The 14,789-nt window shown below is 45.3% G+C and overlaps 1 protein-coding gene across 2 annotated transcripts in view; it reads left to right on the top strand.

Moving 5' to 3' along the window:
* The window catches only part of LOC129721695 (uncharacterized), a 37,059-nt gene extending 23,590 nt beyond the window's left edge, over window positions 1-13,469 (top strand). Inside the window, exons 4-7 of one of the 2 annotated variants that reach the window (XM_055674571.1) lie at window positions 1,034-1,829; window positions 1,884-2,164; window positions 12,671-12,817; window positions 12,901-13,469. In XM_055674571.1, coding sequence (XP_055530546.1) covers window positions 1,034-1,829; window positions 1,884-2,164; window positions 12,671-12,817; window positions 12,901-13,019 — 1,343 coding nt within the window. In that variant the 3' untranslated portion in view covers window positions 13,020-13,469. Of the gene's footprint in view, window positions 1-1,033; window positions 1,830-1,883; window positions 2,165-2,562; window positions 2,857-12,670; window positions 12,818-12,900 lie in introns of those variants that run through there. The other variant, XM_055674572.1, reaches the window with a different exon arrangement.
* Window positions 13,470-14,789: the final 1,320 nt, after the last annotated feature.

Here is a 14,789-nt window from a genome sequence, read left to right as displayed (position 1 = left end):
ATTGATCGATTGTGTTTTTTTTTTTTTCAATTCTTCCGGTGAATTGCCATCTTCAGTTGTCAGAGTACAAACAAACATTTTAGTCCAAAAAACTTAAAACGTGTAGATGATAAGCGGTAGAATGAATGTACCATGCACTTGACTTCAATTCGCAACCAGACTCGATAGTTTTCAACAAATGCCATAGCTGTATCCATGGGAGGGGTTCGAACCATAGCTGTATCCATGGAAAGAGTTTCGGGGGTTAAAGCCCCTTCCATAGTAAATCGAATAATATTTCGTTTAGCATGGTTTCGTGATAGTGATATAAATTAATCAAAAATTTAATCACTAGAGAGTTAAATTTGAACTCGATTTAACTTATCATAAAAACACCTCATGTGGAAATCCTGCACCCGCCTATGCTTTGAACCAAACATTACAAGTGGCGGGGATCCACTCTGATAAGCTCGTCTCGATATGAACTTGCCTGAGGTGACTCAATATTCGTTGCTGTATTTGCTTATCTTTTTTTTTTCGTTCGATTGATAACACTGGCGTACGGTGAATTGCATACTTCAACAAAAGCACACAAAGTGGATTGGGCTGAAGCATAGCAACAACAACAAAAAAAAACGCGAACAAACGTCATTAGATAGTTCTGAAGGTTGGTCCCTTGCCAATGCAAAATGGTCTGTTTTTTTTTTTTTCGCAAAATCAATACTATTATTTAACGATAAAAATAACCGCACTAGCATAAAAAAATAACAATCCTATTAGCCTATGAGGTAACCAGGCCGGGTTACGTCTGCTAGTCGCCCGATAAACGGACACAGGCTGGTAACGTTTGTTTGTCCTCCGAGCCACAACTAGGGCAATATCGGATCTCTGTTGGTTGTGCATTCAATGCCACGGGGCGGAATGTTTTGGACGTACTTTGACACTCTGGCGTCGGGGCGCGATTTCAATCTAAGCGAGATTCCGCTTTGGAGCAGCAGAGAACAACTTTGCCCACTACTTTCCTATCTAATATGGTTTCTATTACTTTTCTCAGTGGCCCATCGGATTGATCCGTTGCTGCGGGTGATCAAGCTGCGTAAGAACTCGACCGGCGCATCCGGACGTAATGCCCTGCTGGAGGCGGCTGGTAAACAATCACTGGTAGCGGGACGTGGACGACGTCATACTGGAGCGAGTTTGCAGGAGATTCCGGAGAAGTGTGTCGAACTAGTTGTTCTTGCTGAGCCCCCGGCCGGACAGCCGATCCGAGCAGATGTGGTGTTAATACATGGTTTGCATGGTTCGCAGGTGAATACCTGGAAGCAAGGACTGTGGAATAGTGAGGGTAAGCTGGAACATTTCGAACGACCCCCGAAGCCGCCGATAAGACCTCCGAAGCGACAGCGCCACTCTCGGGCGAATTTGTTTGCCCCACCTCACGAATCAAAGAAACCAAAGTTTGAAGAAGACGAAGAAGTTGATTGGAGTGATGATGAGGACGGTCAGCTTCCGGATGGAACGCAGAGTACCTCGTACAGATATGCAAAGCGTCGCTTCACCTACGAGTGCGGGAAGCCAGAGAGGGTTCAATTTTCCGATGATATGGAGTACAGTTTTCCCACATTTAGACTAAGGATTGAAGAAGAAGAGAGCAATCGAATCGCTCAGGGTTACACGGAGAAAAACGGCCATGGCAAGAGGAAACCAAAGGTGAAAAAAGACGAATCATGGTCACCCTGTTGGCCAGGCGATTGGCTACCATTGGACTGTCCCGGAGTACGTGTCATTGCGCTGAACTACACAACCGATCCGTACCTGTGGCGACCGGTTTGGATCAGCAAAAGGCATCGGTAAGTGGGTGAGACGTCTATCTGGGAGTTCACTACATCTCCAACTCATTCTAGATCTAATCTGGTTGACCGTTCGCGCGAGATGGCCGATATGCTGATAGCGAAGGGCGTCGGCAAAGGGCACCCGATCGTTTGGGTGGGCCATTCGAAGGGTGGAATCTTTATCAAGCAAATCATCGTCGATGCGTGGGAGAGTGGCCGACCAGGTGCGGAACCATTGTGGCGGTCATCCCGAGGAACGCTGTTCTACTCGGTGCCCCACCGGGGATCTCCGCTGGCGGACTTCAACTTGCCCCTGTTGCGTCAGTCCGTCGAGCTGACCGAGATTCAGAAGAGTAAGTAGCAAAATATCTTCTCTTTTTGACGTTGACTAACGTCTATATCGAAGTTAGGCCCCTGAATTTAAAAATCTAGTAATTCAACCAGGGAAAACCAGAGAAAAGTGGTCAGGTTTTGAGCGCTTATTTTGCGGTCATCTATAATCAGGTTTTCGAGGTTTTGGCATCAATCGATCAGAAATTCTTTTACGGTTAAATTTATGTAACAAAAACAAACTTTTGTTTGAGATACACTATTGAAAAATTGGTAATTAATATCGATTGTCTAAATCATACCGCGCAGCCAATCACTACCTCTCTTCCCAAGCACAGTCGACACTAACGGATACAATCGATCTGACTTTGTTGTTATTGTTGTTGTCACTTTCTGTTTCCGATTTTTATGCTGCTGCTAGCGGAAAAAACCTTGCAAATATGCATCTTTTTGTTGGTGTTAATTTTACGACAGCGGCCGGCACCCCATCATTCTGATTCCAAAACCGCACCAGTGACATGCGGACGCTAGGTGATAACAGCTGAAAGGAGGAAATACAAAAGAGTACCGCTCATCTTGTGCCGGTTTCACCCGTAATGCTGGTGGCTTTAGTAGTAAATGGCTACTGCAAAACACTTAAATGGCTGGAATTCTGAACGGACTAACCAGGAAACTATAATCGGCAACTGGCACCCTTTGGTGCCTCGCAATTTTGGTACAGAAGTTTTGTAAAAGAAGCGTTGCAATTCCCTCTACAATTCCCTCTTCAATGGAATATAAGAATACGGTAGTCAACGTCATGCGGTCGTGTCTTGAATACCACCCTCCTACTTTTTTTTTAAATTTCGAACCTGCTAATGGTGAGGGGTGATGTGCAAAACGAATCGACTATAGAATTGCTACCTTTCGCTTCTAACGAAACATCGCACATAGAGGTATTTGAGTACAAAAGTTGGAATAAATTGCAAAACTCAAAATTATTATTGAACCCCCATAATTAATATCACTAGATTCATAGATAGTGGGGGTATCCCATGGCAACTATTTTACCTTTGGAATTAAGCTTCGAAATTGTTTTTTTATATGTTCTGGACGTTTCTGTGCACAAACAAACTCATTTTTGAGTAGATACGAGTGTCCTTAAATACGTCCAGAAAAAAAACTTGCGCATGTTTGCGCGTTTAGGATACACTGGGGTCTTTTTTCACGCGGATTATTTTTACACGGTTTTTTGAAATAATGCGGTTTGTTTTTACACGATTTGATAGATAATTTTCACGCGGTATTAAATAAGTTTAGTATAAGTAAATCCAATAAAGTAAAAATCAATCATATGGTTCATGACAATAAGATATTCTGTTTAATTAATCTAAATAATGCATATTTTTAATCTATTTGCTGTTATTATCAAAAAATAGGCAATTTCCGTTGATTCGGTAAGAAGAAACAAAAATACATTAATAATTGTGCAACGATACGAGTCAGGGTCGTCGCGATTTACTTCCTTTTAAGAAACGAAAGCTTAAACATGTAGCAAAATTATTAAAAAAAAGTTATTGTCATGTTCTTCAAAGAATTTTCATTTCAGAATCACTAAAACTGATTTTGTGTGTTTCGTTACCATTTTTATATTATTTTTCATGTTTTTATTTACTTACGTGCCATTATTTTTAATCGGATGGATCTTATTATTGAATGGAGTTTTTTTACGCGGTTTTTTTATACGCGGATTTTTTCAATGCGGTACAACCAACCGCGTAAAAAAAGACCCCAGTGTATATATTGATTTTATGCAATCCTATGCAATGTTTTTTTTTAATTTATGAGTTGTTTTTTTGAAATCGCGACGTGTTTTCAGACACCGAAAAAAACTTTCAAAGGAAACTTCTTTGAAAATAACTTCAAGAATCGTTTGCCCATTCGCTTCTCTGCTATCGCCGTGAAAGGAAGCATTTTTCAACGTTCCGTTAGCTGATCACCCGATAAAACAATACAGCTTTGTATTCGGTCGGTGCGTTTATCGCTTGTGCTTTTCGGTGCCGGTGCGGACTAGACATAGCCGTCCAGCAGCCGGAGAAAAGATTTCGACATTGTGCGCAGACGGTATCTGTACTGCTTGTGTTTTCGGTGCAGTGACAATAAAAAAAGCCAGCAGAAGGAGCAGTTCCCCCCGCGCCGCCAGGCGCCGGCTACCCACTAGCGGCGGTGACGATTTTTGCAGCCGCTGTTGGAGCATTGTTCGTTTAGCCGAGACATTTTGGCAAATTGTTTGTTTTTTTATTTATTCATTTATTTATTCATTTATTTCGTCAAACAAAAGTAGACTACATATGTTTAAAACTAACTTGCATGCTATATGCTATTTATACTAGTGGGAGCAAAAAAAGAGTTTATACATAATTGAATAATAATTTCTTCACTTGACGGATTATTACAATGAATGTTTTCTATCGATTTAAATTGCGCGTTGAGTTGAAATATTGTTTTAATTTAGTTCTCGACATAGAAAAGTCAATTGTTTCACAGTGTTGGTTATACACTAACATCATTTGATTAATTGGCCCGTATTTAGCATAATTGTTTCGTTGATGATTTAAAGAAAACAAAGTCCGAGTTCGTAAATTTCTAGAAGGTACATAAAGATTGAGTTTTGATAATATTTCGGGTGAATCGACACGTTGAGATACGATATCGTTAACAAATGACATCATTGCGAATTCACGACGGGCTTTTAATGATTGGATGTCAATAAGTCTGCAGCGTTCGTCATATGATGGTAGGGGAAATGACGTCCATCGTAGATTACGAAGTGCATATAACAGGAATTGTTTTTGCACTGATTCTATTCTTTTTACATGTGTTGCAGAAAACGGAGACCATACAATGCTACAGTATTCTAAAAGTGACCTGACATAGGAATTATAAAGTGTTTTTATTGTGTATGGATCTTGGAAATTATAGCAGAAACGTTTTATAAAACTGAGCATGTAACTAGCCTTATTAATAACTGTATTGTAGTGATCAGTGAATGTTAATTTTGAGTCGAGTATGACTCCTAGGTCCCTAACTCGTTCACTTTTCTCTACTACCTGATCTCCTAAGGAAATCATATTGCTTGGCAGGTTTCTTTTTCTGCCAAATTTCCTGGGGAAAATACGGCGGTTTTTAAGTGCTTTAACAGATAAAAATTACCGGGTTACCTTAGCGTGGGTCCCTTCTCATTGTTCCATTCCGGGCAATGAAAATGCTGACGCTTTAGCTAAGGTGGGTTCTATTGATGGCGATATTTATGTAAGACCAATTGCTTATGATGAATTTTATAGCATTTTGCGTCAGAAAACACTCAACAGTGGGCAATCATCATGGAACTCAGATGAACTGGGACGGTGGCTACATTCCATTTTTCCTAAGGTATCGACGAAAGCATGGTTCAAGGGGTTGGATGTAGGTCGGGACTTCATTCGCGTGATGTCCAGACTTATGTCCAATCACCATACGTTAAACACGCATCTCTTGCGTATAGGGCTTGTAGACAGTAATCACTGCGTTTGTGGCGATGGCTACCATGACATCGAGCATGTTGTTTGGTCGTGTGCCGAATTCTGTGATGTTAGGTCCGAGCTTATAGATTCCCTTCGGGCCCGAGGAAAACAACCGAACGTACCCGTTAGAGACATTCTGAGAAGCGGTGATCTCCAGTACATGACACAGCTGTTCTGCTTTCTGAAAAACGCTGACATAAAAATTTAAAATTTTCTTTGTCTATTTGTCAGATTAAGGATACAAATATACTATGCTGAAGACACGGATCCGAAGAGCCTGCATCTATGCTTACACAAATATTTTGAACCCACAACAAACAAGTATACAATTGCTCTACCAGTTGAAAAACAAAATTCCAAAATAGTTTTAAGTCAAAATTGTACCTCCCCTCCTCTCACCTTAAATCCCCACTAGCTCGTAGTCGGCCGCGAGAATAAAAAAAGGCCTCCCTCTTTCCCCTGCTAACGTAGAATTAATACGAATTGTACTTGACTCAGTAAAACAGAAAATGTATCGTGCCGTGTCAAATAAACTAATTTAAACTTAAAATATATAGGCAGAGCTGAATGCCACCACGGGTCGGTAATTGGCGATTACCGAAGGCCACGGGAGTGCTCACTGCTAGCAAGCAGTCCCGGACCATCAGCGGGAGCTAGCCTAGGTCGTGGCGAGATTCAGGCACTGGGCCGCTGAATTCTCGCAAAAGCCACACTGGCCGGAAGCAGCTCCGACGGAGTGAGTAGTGCCGCTCCCACCAGCCAAATGCACTATACCGCCCATTGGGACTGATGCCAGTAATGTTCCCAATTACGGCAACTGGTCGCATCACTATAGGATAAGAGTCGGATTTCGTTTTCGTACCATGATTTTGGGCTGGCACCTGCGCCGAGCTCCCTTAGTAATGTCGTGTGATAACGGCTTGAAACGGCGAGATTACAACCGGTGCAGGGGTCTCCGTCCCGTAAAACCTGGCAGGCCTTCCAGTACGTTCCGAGTCCATTGCCTGGTGGGAACCCGGCAGGAGTAGGATCAGATGTCTTTTCCTGACTTGCGCCGGTCGGGGGTGTCATAGTTGCCCATAAGGCGCTATGGCAGCCGCTCCTAGCCATGGCCTCACTGCTCCGGCATAGACTACCTTGGGACCATTTAGGCGACTACTCCATTATGGATAAGGATAGCGGCTGGTAGGGGGACCCAATAAACAAAAATGTTGAACTCAAAAACAAAAGAGACGGGTGCGGAGGGGTTACCAAATCCCTTCGCACGAGGTGGCATTCAGCGGTCTCCGCAGAAGAAGGCGGAGACGGATGCGGCGAAGTCTGGAGGTGGAAAAACGGCGAATCCGTCGGTGTCCATACCAGACATCTCGGTAGACGGTCCCTTGCTAGTCAAGGCCGTCGAAAGGTGTATGGACACGCGGCCAAGAGTGGCGGCGCTGTCTGAACAACTCGATGCCATAATCGAGTTCTTGGCGAACAGGCGAAACATCGCTGGCGACCTGAAGCAGAGCCTCCTCCTGCTTCGGAGCACCATTGATGAAGCCAGAGAGGAGCACGAAGAACTCGTAGCTCGGGTGAAGGCGGCCGAGAAAGCGGCCAGGACTGGGAGGGCGACTGCATCTAAAGAGGTGCAGACAGACGCCCCCTCGTTCGCGTCGGTCTGCTCCACGGGGCAGGTCGCTAAGCGAACGAGGCAGTCCCCGGGGGAAACGGCCCCCGGGAACACCAAGAAACGATTGGTCGTGCTACTCCCACGGGAACACACGCCAACCGGTTCAAGGTCCACCGCGGAAAAGGCACAGGTGGAGGCTACGGGCAACCCTTGGACTACCGTAGAGGGTAGGAAGCGTCGGGAAGGTGCGACGCGACATGATGGCGGAGCGGCCAGAGGACCAAAAAAGGTCAAAAAGGCGCGGAGTAGGGGTGATGCCCTCATACTCAAGACGGATGGGTCGAAGTACTCAGAAGTCTTGAAGAAGATGAGGGGGGAAACCCAGCTCAAGGATCTGGGGGCGGATGTGCGGAGTATCCGCCGATCTCGCACTGGCGAGATGATACTTGAGCTCCGGAAGGACGCCAAGAACAAGGTGGCTACCTACAAAACGGTAGCTGAAAAGGTCCTAGGGAAGGAGGTGCAAGTGCGGGCACACACCTCAGAAGTGACTCTCCAGCTTAAAAACCTGGACGAAATCACTAAGGGGTGCGACATTGCACAAGCCCTAAAAGCGAAGTGCGGGGTGGAGGTGGCTTAGGAGTCAATCCGCCTCCGCAAAGGTCCGGCGGGGACCCAGATAGCTACCTTCCGACTACCGTCGGCGGACGCTAACCTGGCCCTGAAAGAGGGCAAGTTGAAGGTCGGCTGGTCTGTATGTCCTCTGGGCATACTACAGCAACCAGACATTTGCTTCCGGTGCTTTGAGGGCGGACATAAGTCCTGGACCTGCAAGGGGCCCGATAGGAGCCAGCTGTGCAGGCGATGTGGAGGTGCAGGCCATAAAGCAAAGGACTGTGTGGAGTCTCCCAAGTGCATGGTATGTTCCGGGAAACGGGACGCCAAACACTTTATGGGAGGCCCCAGGTGCCCAGCCGGTAAGCCGGCTGCGAAACCACGGGCGTAAGGGTGACGCAACTGAACCTGAACCATTGCTTCGCGGCTCAGCAGCTGCTACACCAAGCAGCCACTGAGTCGTTGTCGGACATCGCCGTCATATCGGATCCCTACCGCATCCCTCCCGGAAACGGTAACTGGGTTGCGGATAAGTCCAGTTTGGCGGCCATATGTACGACGAGCAAGTTCCCGGTTCAGGAGGTTGTCTCAACCTCAGAAGAAGGGTACGTAGTTGCTAAGGTAAACGGAGTGTTCTACTGCAGTTGCTATGCTCCGCCACGTTGGTCTACCGAAAGGTTCACCCAGATGGTCGACCTCCTATCCATGGAGCTAACGGGCCTAACGCCGTTGGTGGTGGCGGGCGACTTCAACGCTTGGGCTGTTGAGTGGGGAAGTTGCTTCACAAACCAAAGGGGCCAGATCCTGTTGGGGGCTTTTGCAAAGCTCAACCTAGATCTGGCCAACGTTGGGAACAAAAGTACATTTAGCAGAAATGGTGCGGAGTCGATCATCGACGTGACGTTCTCCAGCCCAGGACTGATCAAGAACTGGAGGGTAGACGATGGCTACACTAATAGCGACCACCAGGCGGTCTGTTATAGTGTAGACAACAACGAGAGGTGGCAAGCGACGGGTAGAGCCAACACTCCGACCGTTCGCGGGTGGAAGACATCGCACTTTGATGCCGAGGTATTCGAAGAGGCAATGAGAAGGGAGCGCGAGGGGGGCAGTTGGCTCCGCCCGACTGCTGACCAACTAGTTGCTATGCTATCGCGGGCGTGCGACGCCACCATGCCTAGGACTCGCCAACCTAGGAATGGAAAGCCACCGGTTTACTGGTGGACGGACGCGATAGCCGACCTTCGCAGTGCGTGCCTCCGTGCAAGACGGAGGATGCAGCGTGCGCGAAACGAAGAAGAGAGGACAGAGCGCCGCGCAGCATTCAGTTCGGCAAGATCGATGCTAAAGAGTGCGATGAAGGCCAGCAAGAGGGCCTGCTTCGATAGGCTATGTGCGAGTGCCAATACAAATCCGTGGGATGACGCCTACAGGATCGTAATGGCCAAGACTAAAGGCGCGCTGGCGCCTGCAGAGCGATCACCAGCGATGCTGGAGCGTATCATCGAGGGACTCTTTCCACGCCACGTGCCAAGTCCTTGGCCTCCGGCAGTCGAGTCTCACGTCCGACGTTCCAGTATCTCAGACATAGACCAGAGATGGTCGGCCAACCTGCCGAGCATCCAATCCGTGAGCGACGACAGCCGTGTCGAGGCAGGGGAGGAGGCAAGGGTTACGAATGAGGAACTCATCGTGATCGCCAAATCCCTAAAGGTGAGCAAGGCACCGGGACCGGATGGTATCCCTAACCTGGCGATCAGGCTGGCGATAAAAACGGCCCCCGGGCTGTTCAGGGCAGTCATGCAGAGGTGCCTGGATGACTGTCTCTTTCCGGACAGGTGGAAGCGGCAGAGACTGGTCTTATTGCCGAAGGCTGGGAAACCGCCAGGGGACCCATCGGCATATAGGCCTATCTGCCTGCTGGACACCGCGGGCAAGGTGCTTGAGAGGATCATCCTCAACAGACTGGTGAGGTACACGGAGGGTGTACACGGTCTGGCAAGTAACCAGTTCGGCTTCCGGAAGGGCAGGTCCACGCTGGACGCAATCTCTTCCGTCATCAAGACGGCGGAGGTAGCAATCCAGCGCAAGAGAAGGGGAATACGCTACTGCGCAATCGTCACGCTCGACGTGAAGAATGCGTTCAATAGTGCCAGTTGGGACTCCATAGCGCTCGCGCTCAGGAGCATCCATGTACCGGTGTCGCTGTACAAGATTCTGGAAAATTATTTCCAGAATCGAGTACTTGTTTACGACACGGAGGAGGGTCAGAAGTGCGTCCCAATTACCGCAGGAGTTCCGCAAGGTTCTATCCTGGGCCCGGTGTTGTGGAATGTCATGTATGACGGAGTGTTGAAACTCAAGTTCCCTGTAGGGGTTGTGATCGTCGGCTTTGCAGACGACATAACGCTGGAGGTTTACGGCGAGTCTATCGAGGAGGTCGAGTTGACGGCCGCGCACTGTATACGCAAGGTCGAGGACTGGATGCGCTCCAGGAAACTGGAGCTAGCGCATCATAAGACGGAGGTCACGGTTGTGAACAACCGTAAATCGGAGCAACAGGCGGTGGTCAGAGTCGGAGACTGCACCATCACCTCGAAGCGGTCCCTGAAGCTCTTGGGGGTTATGGTGGACGACAAGCTCAAGTTCGGGAGTCACGTCGACTATGCCTGTAAGAGGGCCTCATCGGCTATTGCAGCACTATCTCGTATGATGTCCAATAGCTCAGCGGTTTATGGCAGCAAGCGAAGACTTCTTGCCAGCGTGGTTTCGTCCATACTTAGGTATGGTGGGCCAGTGTGGTCCAGAGCGCTAGGTACTAACAGTTACCGTGGTAAACTGGAAAGTACCTACAGGCTCATGTGCCTGAGAGTTGCGAGTGCGTATCGTACGGTGTCATACGATGCAATCTGTGTCTTGTCCGGCATGATGCCTATCAGCATCGCCATCAAGGAGGACAGAGAGTGTTTCGACCAACGTGACACAAGGGGCATACGAGGTACCAGAAGGTCATTCTCGATGCTCCGCTGGCAGCGGGAATGGTCCAACTCCACAAAGGGCAGATGGACGCACCGACTCATACCGGAGATATCCGGCTGGGTCGGGAGACGACATGGTGAAGTGAACTTCCACCTGACACAAATCCCGTCAGGCCATGGTTGTTTCAGGCAATATCTGCACAGGTTCGGACACGCGGTGTCCCCCATGTGTCCCGAGTGCGTGGAGGAGGAGGAGACTGCTGAGCATGTCTTCTTCGTATGCCCCCGTTTCGCAAGAGCGAGGAGCAACATGATGGCTGTGAACGGGCCTGGCACTACTCCGGACAATCTAGTCCGGAGGATGTGCGACGACCCGGACATCTGGAACGCGGTCTGTGCGGCCGCCTCTCAGATTGTTCTGGAGCTGCAACGTGTGTGGCGGGTCAACCACCAACACGCCAGTGGTAGCTAATTACCAGTCTCCAGGTAGTTAGCTAGGAGGTTATAAGAGTAAAGAGGGTGCATCACGCACAAAAGCCACTCCCCGACGTAATACTTAACCGTCGTTCCGGGAAGACCAGGGCTGGAGACTGGAGGGGTTTTAGTGGGTCGGGACAGGGATCAGTAGGTGTCTGGGCGAGTGTAACTACCCCAGCATCTCTCCCCTAGTCTCATCCCCACACCCTGAGTTCTCTTCTCAGGTGTCTGTTTGCAGATTTCCCCGCCACCTTTAAAAAAAAAAAAAAAAAAAAAAAAAAAAAAAACTTAAAATATAATACGTCCGACCAATTCTGGAAAACTGTAGCATTGTATGGAATCCCTATATTGTAACACATGAAGAACGCATTGAATCTGTTCAAAAACAGTTTCTTTTGTACGCGCTTCGTAAGCTAAATTGAACAGCATTTCCCTTACCATCATATGAAGCACGCTACATGCTTATAGACATACAAGCACTTAAAGAACACCGCGAACTTTCAATGCTCTACTTTATCAATGACATTATTTCTCAACGCGTGCAATCTTCTAAATTATTATCGCAACTAAATTTTTATGCACCCAGTTGTCAATTAAGAATCGTAAAATATTTTCGGAAAACTCACACAGAACTAACTACTCAAAAAATGGCCCAATTAATCGCATGATGCGTCACTATAATCAGCACTGCGAAAATATCGACATCACTATGGGCAGAAATCAAATCTAAAAACGACTAACTACTGGAAATGTATAGAATATAAGAAAACATTGTATTATTATAACTGTAGTCTACATTTGCTTGACGAAATAAATGAATAAAATTCGGAGATTCTTTTGACGCTAACAGCCTTTTCCGAGCCAATATATATGATTTTAAATAACTTATATAAGAAAAGTTATTTATCACTGCTACGTAGATATTATTTATCTTTCAATTATAATTTTCATATTAAAGACATAGAAACTGCTAAATATGAAAATTTCAGCGTTATTGTGCATGAAAATAATTTTTTCCAACTTTTCAATCAAAATACCCATATGTGCATCGTCATTATAAGCTCCATTCAAGACCATTTTCTTACTCAGTCATGAGAAGAGTAGGTCATTTTGTACATCGCACATTTTGGAATCCTTTGCATTTTGTTATAATATTATTTTTTTTGCTTATAATACGTTTCTGTTGGGCCTTTCTCAAGTTAAAATTTTCCCTTTACGAAAAATAGTCAAGCTCGGCAAAAAGGAAGCATGAAAACTGATACAAAACTAGAAGCTGTATTCATAACCAATTCATTTCTCCCCCAGATTGCGCCAGTATACTGGAGCTGCATCGGCGGTTCGTTGCCCTCTACCGCGGCGGACATCTCAAGATCGACGTATTCAGCTTCGTCGAAACGGCCTTAACACTAATGTCGGTTCTCTATCTGCGCATCGTTGGCATCGATTCAGCCGGTAAGTGAAACGATGGTTTGCGTGACTCGAGTTGAAGCCGTTTTCTTTTTGATTTTCTCGATTTTTCTGTGTGTTTACAACAGATCCTGGCATTGGCGATGTTTGTGGCGTCCACCTTGACCATCGGGAAATTTGCAAGCCTCGCAGCCGCAACTGCATCCTCTACACCGAGCTGGTCAAGATGATCAACAAGGTGAGCTGAGGCGGGCCTCGCGTGACCCAGCACCAATTAGTGGAGCGCCACCGAACCCGTGGTAGAAACGGATATATTTGTTTTAAAATATTTTCTACTCGTTTGAATTGTTTTTTTTTTTTCATACACTGTATTCGTTCGTATTATAGAGTTAGATTTTCTCCTTCGAACCCGACACGTTCACTGATAAGGCGATCGTTAGAATTAAACTAGAGTTACCACCGAGAGCAAGGAATGCGAAATGTACTTTAAAAAAAAAGTTATGTTGTGTGTTATAACGAAAAGCCATTACCAATTCGTTGAATACTTGCAAAGTGTTATATTTGAAAACAATAAAAAAATAGATAGGTAGACGCTAGTGAACATCAATCAATTGAATCATTACTAGGCTATGTCATGTGATATATAGAGATTAGTGTTTATGGGACAATGTTGAAGCAATAAACGATTTTAAATTGACCGATCGGATAAACGGACAGATCCAGCTAGTCGTATGTGTCCTCCTATAACATCGGTCTGAACCAGGACTTGATGAAGATGTTTTTCAAAGGAAGTCGGATTCGATGCTTAGATTTTAAATCGAGTGATTGACTAGTTGCCGCCGCTCGTTTCTAGACAGGCAAAATCCCAAGTAACAGTTCTAAATCTTTTTCAATTCTTATGATATTTTTTGAAGCAAATTTTATAAAACCAATCTAAGATATCTGATGATGATGATGATGATGATGATGGTCCCACCTCATACCCCTACATCGGTTTGAGCTGGTCGATTTATCTAAGAAAGATATTATTTAAAGACATACAATGTAACCAGTAGGCAAACAAATAACGGTCTGGTTATTAATACAGTCATAGTAACCCTTCAAAAGAATACCAATAATTTGAAAATTAAAAAAAAAAACAATTTTCCAATAACATCATCGATCCAAGGCTCATCCAAAACGTTTCCAACCCGAAAATTATCTGGATTTGGTTAGGAATCGAACCTAACATTTAGGAGCTTTAACTAATCAGAATTGGTTCTGGATAACGATCCAAAACTACGAGAGAGATCCTATGATACTATAGTTCTCGATAACGAGCTTTACAGTCCACAGGCAAACCCAAGCCTTTTCAGTTTTTTCTCCCAACCCTTTGTTCTAAATCGTGAAAACAGATAAATATTAAAAATCTTAATGAAAATATATATAATATTACAAATTAAAAAAGCAACTTATCTACCCGATATGCCTTTTGTTTCAATTTCAGGGGTTTAACCCTGATGTACTCAGTATCCAGATTGTCTATGTCAGTCTACGCGCGCGTGGCTCAAACATGTGTAGTCAACTCATTTTTTTTTAACTCTACTATTTAATATTATTAGCTATATTCAAACAAAAGTCCATCATCATCAATGAACATAATAACTTAGTGTACCAGATAAATTTTGAAAAAAAAAACTTAAATATTACAATCTTCTTTATTAACTCACAAAAAAATCGTTGAAATCTGTCTACAAAACAGATTTTATGTGTGAAATACAAAGCCTTGTCTGGGCATCGATTTGAAAAAGTTAATTCCTTTGTACAACAGAGAATTCTGTGATCTACTAAATAAAAAGTGTGGTGTTCTAGTGTTTCCGCGTTTCTAGTGTTGTACCTATAAAAATCACTCCCCCTATCAATTCGATCACACAAATAGCGAGGCAGCATATTATTCAAAATTTTATATAGAAACACCATTGTCAAAAAATATACTCGTTGCTTCACAGAAAGCCGTTGTCCAGCATGAAACTTGAGG

Source organism: Wyeomyia smithii, chromosome 2 (assembly GCF_029784165.1).
Source record: "Wyeomyia smithii strain HCP4-BCI-WySm-NY-G18 chromosome 2, ASM2978416v1, whole genome shotgun sequence".
NCBI lineage: Eukaryota > Metazoa > Arthropoda > Insecta > Diptera > Culicidae > Wyeomyia > Wyeomyia smithii.
The sequence above is the reverse complement of the archived record's forward strand: the minus strand, read 5'-3'. Positions and strand labels throughout refer to the sequence as shown.